At 36.1% G+C, this 10,860-nt stretch overlaps 1 protein-coding gene across 12 annotated transcripts in view; it reads left to right on the top strand.

The window, feature by feature from the left end:
* The window catches only part of GCFC2 (GC-rich sequence DNA-binding factor 2), a 61,528-nt gene that overhangs the window by 11,689 nt on the left and 38,979 nt on the right, over positions 1 to 10,860 (top strand). For all 12 annotated transcript variants that reach the window (XR_004624976.1, XR_004624978.1, XR_004624979.1 and 9 more), the window contains exons 3-5: positions 2,303 to 2,527; positions 3,444 to 3,538; positions 7,959 to 8,074. Coding sequence is in view for 7 of the 12 variants with exons in the window: in XM_034659434.1 (XP_034515325.1) it covers positions 2,303 to 2,527; positions 3,444 to 3,538; positions 7,959 to 8,074 (436 nt within the window). In the remaining 5 variants the exon portion in view is untranslated. The remainder of the gene's footprint in view (positions 1 to 2,302; positions 2,528 to 3,443; positions 3,539 to 7,958; positions 8,075 to 10,860) is intronic.

Here is a 10,860-nt window from a genome sequence, read left to right as displayed (position 1 = left end):
TGAGCCGAAGGCAGACGCTTTAACCGCTGTGCCACCCAGGCGCCCCAGGATAACTCTTCTCTTGAACTTTTTCTTCTTTATTGTAGCTTGAGAGGATTAGCTTTATGTAGCACTAGTATTTTATTCGTGAGTCCATTGCCTCTGATTTATTAAACCCCATCAAGTCATTTGCAGATGAATCACTTACACTTCCAGTATTTCTGCTTTTACTTATTTAAACCTAAGTGTATTATCTTAGCCCTGATTTTACATTAAAATTTCCTAGAGGGCTGTAAAAACATAGTGCTGCTCAGCTCCACCTCAGATCGACTGAATCTGAATCTCCAGAATGGGGGGCTTAGGTACCAGTAGATATCAAGCTTCCCAGGTGACTCTAATGTGCAACAAGCGTCAAGAAACACTAGTGTAGGGGCGCCTGGGTGGCACAGCGGTTAAGCGTCTGCCTTCGGCTCAGGGCGTGATCCCGGCGTTATGGGATCGAGCCCCACATCAGGCTCTTCCTCTGTGAGCCTGCTTCTTCCTCTCCCACTCCCCCTGCTTGTGTCCCCTCTCTCGCTGGCTGTCTCTATCTCTGTCAAATAAAGAAATTAAAAAAATCTTTAAAAAAAAAAAACAAAAAACAAAAAACACTAGTGTAACCTGTTGTGAAGGTTTTGAGTCCTAACTCTGCTTTGGGTTATATTTAGCTGTCCCTCCCAGCTTTAAAGACATGTCTTTTTATCTTTGTTCACATCACATCAAGATCATTAAGCCAGGCAAGATAAACTACAGAGCCCTTAGCAGATCCCTACAGTGCTTCATAATCAACATTTTTTTTTTTTTGGAGTAATTATTCAACCAGTTAAGAATCCAGTGCATTATGTGATTTTCCCCACACATTTATCCACAAGGAAGACATGCAACTGTTAGATTCTTTGGGAGGTTGAAGAAACATCTGACCTGCATCATTTCCATGATACTAATCTATAAATTAGTACTAGTCTATAAAAACTAAGTCACTTGATTTGATATTCCTTGTTTTGTTTTGTTTTTTAAGATTTTATTTATTTGAGAGACAGCGGACACTGGTGTGGGGAGAGGGAGAGGGAAAAGGAGAGAATCTCAAGCAGACCCTGCGGTGAGCACAGAGCCCAGTGCAGGCTTGATCCCATGACCCTGAGATCATGACCTGAGCCAAAACCAAGAGTTGGACATTTAGCTGATTGAGCCACTCAGGCACCCCTGATATTCGTTGTTCTTAATGAACATATGTTGGTTTTTAGTGATCACCTGTTACTATTTCATAATTCAAGCACTTGTTTTCCTTAACACCAGTGTCAAGCATGTTGGTACATAATTTCTATATTTATTTTTTTCTGTCTCAGAAGTTGGAACATTTACACATCTCCATGCATAGGACATCTTTTTATTTCTCAAAGAATTTGGAACAGTTTATGGTAAAGTTTAGTACATTTTACTTGAGCCTTGGTAGCTTAACATCCGTAATTATTAACATTTTGAAGTGCTTGAAATAGTGAAAATTTCCTTTACCAATTTGTTTACCTTAGTATTTTGCTTGAGAAACTATTTTTTCCAGAAAGTAAAGATAAATTTCAGCTTAGGTCATGCATGAAGAAACTTGTTTTGAAAAGAGTACATGCATTAATATGGTTTATACTCTATAAAGAAAAACTAAAACAAGGCTGTATTAAAAGATGTCACGTAAATATTTTTCACCTGGTAAATGAACCTGATTATTTTCTTTATACTTTTTAACAATTTTTTCATGTGGAAATTACCACAGGACCTTGGAGGCTGACTTAGCTGTCTGGTTTTAGTCTCTTTCTCACTCCCTATATGCCTGGATGCCCTAAGGGGAGGGGCATCCTCTCCCTCTTTGTGAGTCAGACTGGTCTATCCCCCATCATTCTAACCTCTGCAATTCTCACTGCCTAAGCAAATCCACGTTCAGCTCTCTCAAAATCCCAACCCTTACAATCTCAGAGCTTCTGAAATGAGAAATAGTCCTCAACAAAAAGCCAGCAACAACATCTGATGAATAAGAGAGCTGAAAGATAAATTGATGTGAAATCAGTATATTTTCTGATACTTCTAGATTACATTCATTTTCTAATTTACATTTAATCTCCGTAAAAGTAGTTTTCTTTCATTACTGATAGAGGTTTTGAGCCTGTGCAGTTACATTCATATCAGAATATGAAAAAAATTAGAAAGACACTGCCTTTTTATTTTGTTTAAATATGAGGAATATGTATTTCTGTTGGTGTTTGATTTTCATTGTCTTCCTCTTTATTTCTTTCAGTAAATATCCCTGATGCAGCTTTTATTCAGGCAGCCCGCAGAAAACGTGAATTGGCCAGGGCCCGAGATGACTATATCTCTTTGGATGTAAAACATACCTCTGCCATCACGGGGATGCAGAAAAACAGTGATGAAGATCCTGAGAGTGAGCCTGACAACCACGGAGAGAGAATACCATTTACCCCGAAGCCTCAAACCCTTAAGCAAAGGATGGCTGAAGAAACAAGTACATAATTTATTTACAATATATTAACGTTAAGGGATTTTTCACTTGAATATAATATTATTTTAAAATCTTCATAGAAACATAATGTAGTGTCTCATACTTTAAAAGTGTTAGAAGTTGGTTTTTATTTGATACCAATTGAGTCCGTGACATCATAGTCTCTGAAAGACATGTCAAAATATTATCAAATAATGTGTAATAAAGTGTACTGTTTAATCTGACCTCCACTTGATCTTTTTTGACAGGTTAAAAAAAATTGTACAGTTTTTTTTGATTACGGCTTATTTTTGATATTGAAAACTTTGTCACCTTTATAAAGATTTTTTTAATATGGAAGCATCTATAGGGATTTTAGCTGTCATTTACTAAATATCCCCTGCTCTAATAAAATATTTCCTCTGCTGATAATCCTTAGGTCTCAAATGACTATTTTCACATTTCATATTTATAAATAATATATTTTACCAAAACTTTAGTTACATCAAATAATAATTTTTCAGAATGAGACTTTTGGTTTCCTTATAACCCAGAAATTATTTTTCAGCATTTAGATTCTAAGGTAGAATTTATCATCTCTGATAAGGAATACCAAATGTTTCATTTTTTCCAAGTTTTTTTTCCCCCATATGTGAAACTGTAGTGTTTTCAGTGGAACAGTTTGGTGATGAGTACAGATTCCCAGATGCAAGACTCAGCTTCAGCACATTCCTCAGACAAGTTATTTAATCTCCTGATAGGAGTTTCCTCATTATAAAAAAAAAGAATGATAATAGTGCTTTCTTCCCAGAATTACTGTGAAGAATAAGTTAACACATATAAAGCTACTAAGCCAGCAAGTTATAAGTCCCCCAAAAATGTTAGCTGATGCTATTAGAATGGAAAAATATAGACTATTCATGGTTTTTTTTTCCCCTAGCATCCAGAAATGAAACAAGTGAAGAAAGTCAGGAAGATGAAAATCAAGATATTTGGGAACAACAGCAAATGAGGAAAGCAGTTAAAATCACAGAGGTAATAATTTTTTATACCATTTGTATTAATTTTCTGTGGCTGCTGTAACAAATTATCACAAACTTGATGGCTTAAAACAAGAAACATTTATTCTTTCCTAGTTGTGGAGGCTAGAGGTCCAAAAGCGAGGTATTAGCAGGGCTGTGCTCCCTTTGAAAGCCCTAGGGGAAAATCTTTTCTTTGCCTTCCAAATTCTGGTCACCCCAGGTGTTCCTTGTTTGTGACTGCATGACCCCTGTATCTCCTTCTTTATATGGCCTTCTTCTCTATGCCTCTACTCTTATTTTATGAAAATACTTCTCATTGGACTTAGGGCCCACCTGGCTAATCCAAGACTTCTCATCTTGTGATATTTCATTTAATTAAAACCACAAAGACCCTTTTTCCAAATAAGGTCATATTCAAAGGTTCTGGGGGTTAGGGCATAGACATATCTTTTGTGAGGCCACTGTTCAACTTACTATACCTTGTATATTATGTTCTTTTCCTACTAGATTATAAACACCTTCTACATTTTAAGGCCACTTGAGGGGACCATATTTTATCTTTAATTTTATAACTGTGACATATGGTAGGTGCATAAATGTAAAATTTAAACAAATAAATAGACTTAAAACAAATCTAATTAAAAAATACTGTTCTTGAGGTCAAAAGTCCTGGATTTGGGTTCTGGCTGTACCACTAAAATACATGCTCCATGAGGTCAAGAATTACTAACTATTCAGTGTTTTATTCCTCCGTGCCTAATATTATGAGTGCTTAATAAATACTTGTGCAACTTTGAGCAAATTATTTAATCCTTTTTTTTTTTTTTTAAGATTATTTATGCCTGAGCAGGGGCTGGGGGGTGGTTGGAAAAAGAGAGGGAGAGAATCTTAAGCAGACTCCGCGCTGAGCATGGAGCATGACACAGGGCTTGATCTCCCAACCCTGAGATAACTACCTGAGACGAAACCAAGAGTCAGACATTCACCTGACTGTGCCACCCGGGCACCCCAAATTATTTCATTTTCTAAATCTGTTCTCAGTAAAATGGGAAGATAATGTTACCTACATGAGTAGGTGGCTATAGGCTCAAAATCGTTATTTAAATCAAAGCACTTATAAATTACATAATACTCAGATATAAAGGTTTTATTTTTAATCTGTTTAACGAGAATGCTTTGAAAGATTATTTGCTCTTTTAAGTAAGAAAGTATTGTTAAGATCTCCATGTTATTAAAACTAAAAAGCTAAGTAAAGGTAAGCCTTTGGTTGTAACAACATTTAGAAATCTCTCACCAGAGAAATGGTTTAGAGGTCTATTTTTATGATATAAAAATAATAGATGTAGGTCCCACCTCCTCTTTTTAGTAAAATCAGTATAGCTAAACAGCATGGAAAAAATACTTTGAGAAAAAGACGTCATAGTCCTTACTCTGACAGCTCAAGTTTGCATAATTCCTTTTTAAGTATTTGTTTAATCGCAGTCATAGTATATATTAGAAGTTCCCAGACTTCCCATTCATGGAACCTGCAGTGTCAGTAACTTTATCCTGGTTCCCCCAGACCACAAGAAGTACCAAACAACTCCATTTATGGAGTAGTTAGGGTCAAAGAATTTAACCTAGTAGCTTTTGGAAAAAAACATAGATAAATTGAAGAAAAAAATTATTTCATTTTTAAATAACAACAATTAATACTGGGATGCACCTCTTGGGCACTGCATGGCATCTCAAACCTTGGAATCAGATTGTTCGCTGTCATTCTCACCTCCTATCCAAATTGATTTTCAATCAGTACTTCCTTTTTATTATATCCACCAAGAACCCACCTTCACTAATAAGACTTTATTAGAGGACTGTAGCACAATCTAACGTTGCAACTGTGAACTAGTAAAAAAACCAGTAGTCTAACAAATGGTGAATATGTATTCCCCTAAAATATTTAAAATATTTATATTGAAAATATTTCACAGCACCCCTGCCTTGGCATGTAGTTTGGGAACTACAGTATGCATACAATTTCAAATTCTGGGTTTTTTTGCCTGTTATAAATATTTTCCCCTACTTCTATACATAGTTATCGTAGTAGCTAATTTTTTAAATTGCCTAATATTTATTAGAATCAATGAATCATAATTTCTTAGCCAGTCTTCCTTTTGGCAAACATTTTAGGTTATTAACAATCTGAATCTTTTTTCTGTTATTAATAAGAAATAGAAGAGGCACCTGGCTGGCTCAGTGGAGCATCTGACTCTTGATCTCAGGGTTGTGAGTTTGAGCCCCACATTGGGTGTAGAGATTACTTAAAAAAAACTTTAAAAGAAATAATAAGAATTGGTAAATATTTGGTTGCCTTTTTTTCCTTCTTTCTTTTGTTCAGATGTATGTTATCTTAGGATAATGGCAAAGAGTGGTATTACGAATAAAGGACACGAACATTTTTATGGCATTTACTACATTTTTCCCTATTGCTTTCTAAAGAAAATTTAGATCAGTCTGTAATGCCGCTGATATCAGGGGAATGTTTCATTAGTCTTGCCAGCTTAGGTGCAAGATTAGTTGCGCCTAAAAAATGGAATCTCAAGCTATTTGATTTGCATTTTTTATTAACTGTGAGTATATTTACTGGTTTCTTTATTGAAGATCTACTACATGCTACTGTGTTAGATTCCTGTGACTACTGTAACAAATAACCACAAATATTTTGGCTTAAAGCAACAAACTTATTTTCTCACATTTCTGGAGGTCAGAAATCCAAAATCCAGGTGTTAGTAGGGCTACGCTACTTCCAAAAGCTCTAGAGGTTGTTCCTTGACTGTTCTAGCTTGTGGTAGCTGTTGACATGTAGTTACCTCTCTCTCTGCTCCATCTTCACGTCACCTCCTTCTTTGCACCCCAGAACTCCCTCTCCCTCTCTTATGAGGATATGTGTATTGCATTTAGGACTCATCTGGATAATCCAGGATAAGCTCCTTCTCTCTGAATCCTCAATCACATCTTTTGCCATGAAAGGTAAAATTCACAGGTTTGGGAGATTAGGACATGGACTTCTCTTTTTGGGGTCCATTTAGCCCCTATACCACTTAATGATAGACACTAGAATGTACAATCTTTATAAGGGGGAGACAGCTAAACAAAATAATTGTAGTGAAATCTTACAGATTCTTTGACAGAACCTGGACAGGGTCCTGGGATGGCACATAGGAGCAAGTGAGTGGTCTGTTTCATAGGCGAATAGGGAGATTTGGAAAAGCCTCTATAGAAGTCGATCATATTTAAATGGTTTTTTTTTTTTTAAGATTTTATTTATTTATTGGTCAGAGAGAGAGAGACAACGCAGGCAGGGGGAGTGGGAGAGGAAGAAGCAGGCTCCCAGCGGAGGAGCCTGACGTGGGGCTCGATCCCAGGACTCCAAGATCACGCCCTGAGCCAAAGGCAGATGCTTAACGACTGAGCCACCCAGGTGCCCCTTAGATGGGTTTTGAAAGATGTTTATAATGTAAGGGATTTGAGACTATATCAGGATGTAAAGACATAAGATATGAAATAGTCTGACTAGTTTGAGGATTTGCGGGAGTGATTGGAGCCCGATGGGAGGATTGGTTAAGAATTAACATGAAAAATGATGATGCCTTGTGGAAAATATAAGGATAGTTAAGCCAGTGATTTGGCTGATTATCCGCTTCACTTCTTTGTGTATCCTTGTCTAAAACACATTCTTCAGAGCTCTTTTGACATTCCAAGTATGATGGTGATAAGCTATGATTAGCCAGAGGACAATAATATGAAATGTTATGAGATGTACTAACTAGAGCATGGTCCTCGACCAGTAATAGAATAAAATAGAATAACAACAGTAGCTTAAACAGAGCTGAAAGCTTTACCCAGAAACCCTCCAGAAGACTTCCATTTACTTTTCTCTGACAAGAGGAATTAGGTGGATACTTCTATCATGAAAAACATAAATTTCTGAGAGTACATTAGATCATAAAACTAGCTTTAAAAACACTGAGAAGCAAGCTTTTGTGAAAAGATTTTGTGATTTGCCTCTTGTGTATGCAAAAGTTATGTATTTTATTTTTTTAATTTTTTAAATTTTTTTATTTTTGAGAGAGTGTGATGGGGGGTGGGGGGCCCGGGGGTGGGAGAGAGAATCTTAAGCAGACACTGCCCTGAGCCCAATGCAGGGTTCAATCTCACGACCTGTGCGAAAATCAAGAGTCAGGCACTTAACTGATTGAGCCACCCAGGCGCCCCTAAAGTTCTAATATCTTAAAACTGAGAATTATAAAAACCTTTTATTGTAACTATAAAAAATGTCAAAGACATGGAATTTTGAGCTGGTGATACATTGGAATACCCAGTCTGCTTTCATGTTATTAATATTTATAAGATTAATGAGTCTTTTAAAACAATACAACTTTTCATATTTTTAGGGACGAGACCTAGATCTTTCCTACAGCAGTGAACCTCAAACAGTAAAGAAGTTTGATACTTCGATTTCATTACCACCAGTAAATTTAGAAATTATAAAGAAGCAATTAAATACTAGGTAAGTAATAATGATTTTAAAATACGTTTGTTCTAGACATGTAATAGTGGAAAAAAGTTCTGTTCTTCTTAGTTAAGTACAAATATTAATATTAAACAGATTTGTAGGAAAAAATAGTATCATCTGTGTTACCACATTAGCACAACTGATTTTCTTTTCTGTATGTGTCTTTTTAGACTTTATAATAGATACATGCTACATGGTTAAAATCAATAAATATCAAATTCTGCTTTTTTTCTTAATATTTTTATAAGCCTTTATCTGCATTGTTAAATAGCCTTTAATTTTTAAAAATAATAAGTTGAGAGTAATGTCAGGAAGATGCCATAGTAGGAAGCCCTAGACCTCATTTCCCCTTCGAGATACCAACTTAATATACATTCTAAAAGGCCTTTTTGAGAATTCTAGAAACCAGTTAGCTCAAAGCCAATAATAGCCACGTTGAAATGGATAAGAATCCATTTCATTTCTTTTTTTTTAATTTAAATTCAATTAATTAACATATAATGTATTATTAGTTTCAGAGGTAGAGGTCAGTGATTCATCGGTCTTATATAATACCTAGTGCTCATTACATAACGTGCCCTCCTTAATGTCCATTACCAAAGCCATTTCTTTTTTTTTTTTATGATTTTTTTATTATGTTAGTCACCATACAGTACATCCCGGATTCCGATGCAAAGTTCGATGCTTCATTAGTTGCATATAACACCCAGTGCACCATGCAATACGTGCCCTCCTTACTAACCCATCACCAGTCTATCCCATTCCCCCACCCCCCTCCCCTCTGAAGTCTTCAGTTTGTTTCTCATAGTCCATAGTCTGTCATGGTACCAAAGCCATTTCATTTCAACTGCATCAGCCACTCTAGCAAACCTGCTTTGCTTGTGAGAGAAATAGCCCAACTCACAGCTTCTCCATTGAGAGGGAAGAAAGAAGAGTGGAACAAACCTCCAACGTTTTGGCTTTTGGAGGGACTGCCTGAGGGACTGTTTCTGCCTCATCTGTCTCAGAGTTGTAATGGGGAACTGTCATACCTTGGATGACTGGGGGCCCGGCCCCAAAGAGCAAAAGAAAGCTCAGTTGTTGCGAGCTAGAAAGCCTGCCATATTGCAGACAAACACCAGAGGGAGCAAGAGACTGAATGCCTTAAAAAAGAAACCCACAACCTCTCGAATAAGGAAATTTCATATAGAAGCCCAGAGAAGATACATCCTCCATAAAAGATTTGAGGAGACCTCCCCCTACCCCCAGGTCTCTAGCCAGGCTGATTGGTGATGTCCTTCCCCATATGAAACTATTTCCCTTAAGTGCATTGTCAAATGCATAAGACAACAACAAAAAATAACAGGAGACATACACAGGGAAACCTGGCTCAACCAAAGGAGCAAAATAAATCTCCAGAACCAACCTTAAAGAAACATATCTATGAATTACTTGACAATTCAGAATAATGTGATAGAAGCTGAAAGTGCTATAAGAGAACACACACAACTAAACAAAATCAGGGAAACGATACATTTACAAAGTGATGAAAATATCAACAAAGAGAAACTATAAAAAAGAACCAGAGATTCTGGAGCTAAGCAATACAATAAGTGAACTGAAAACTTCACTAGAGGAGATCAGCAACCTATTTGATCAAGCAGAAGAAAGAAGCAGTGGCCTCAAACACTGGTCATTTGAAATTATCAAGTCAGAGAAACAAAAAAAAAAAAAAAAAAATGAAAAGTGAAGAAAGCCTAAGGGACTTACAGGATACATCAAGCAGAACAATGTATACATTATGGAAGTCCAAGTAGGAGAAGAGAGAGTGGGGCATGGAGCTTATGTGAAGGTACCATGGACAAAAATTTACCAATCTGTGGAAGGAAGTGGATATCCAATTTCAAGCTCAAAAGATTACAAGAAGGTTGAACCCAGAGACGCTCATATTGAGACATATAATCAAACTTTCAAAAGGCAGAAAGAGAATTTTGAAAGCAATAAGACAAAAGCACCTCATCATATACTAGAGAGCCCCATAAGATTATCAGTAGATTTCTCAACAGAAACGTTGTAGGCCAGAAGGAGTAGGATAATATATACAAAGTGCTGAAAGAAACTCCCAGCCAAGACTATTACAACCAGTAAAATTGTCCTTCAAAAATGAAGGAGAAATAGAGACCTCAGACAAATAAAAGCTGAGGGTGTTCATTACCATTAACCTGCCTTACAAATATTACTATTAAAAGTCCTTCAAGTTGAAAGGAAGCCAGCTGGTAATATAAAGCATATAAAAATAAAATATAAAGCTGTCTGGTAAACATAAATATGTAGACAAATAGACATTCATGTACTGTAAGGGTGATGTGAAAATCACTTTTCGTTCAGGTATAGAACTTAAAAGATAAACACATACAAAAAACTGTAACGCTGTTACTGAATACACAGTTTTAAAATGTAATTTGTGACATCAGTAAAAAGAGGTGGAGGAAACATGAATAAGTATAGTTTTTTGTATGTGATTGAAGTTATCAGCTTAAAATAGATTAGAACTATAAATTGGTTTTTGTAACCCCCATCATGTGTACACACACAGAACCTATAGAAGATGCACAAAAGATTAGAAAAGACTGAGGGCATGTGCCTGTAAAGAATCAACAAAACACTAAAGTAGCAAGAGAAGAAAAGGCAGAAAATAACTACAAGACAGAAAACAATTTACAAAATGGCAATAGCAAGTCCTTCTGTATCAGTATTACTTTAAATATAAAATGATTGTACAATCAAAAGACATAGAGTGG

Source organism: Ailuropoda melanoleuca, chromosome 4 (assembly GCF_002007445.2).
Source record: "Ailuropoda melanoleuca isolate Jingjing chromosome 4, ASM200744v2, whole genome shotgun sequence".
In the NCBI taxonomy this organism is placed as follows: Eukaryota; Metazoa; Chordata; class Mammalia; order Carnivora; family Ursidae; genus Ailuropoda; species Ailuropoda melanoleuca.
This window is presented reverse-complemented; position numbering and strand designations above follow the sequence as displayed.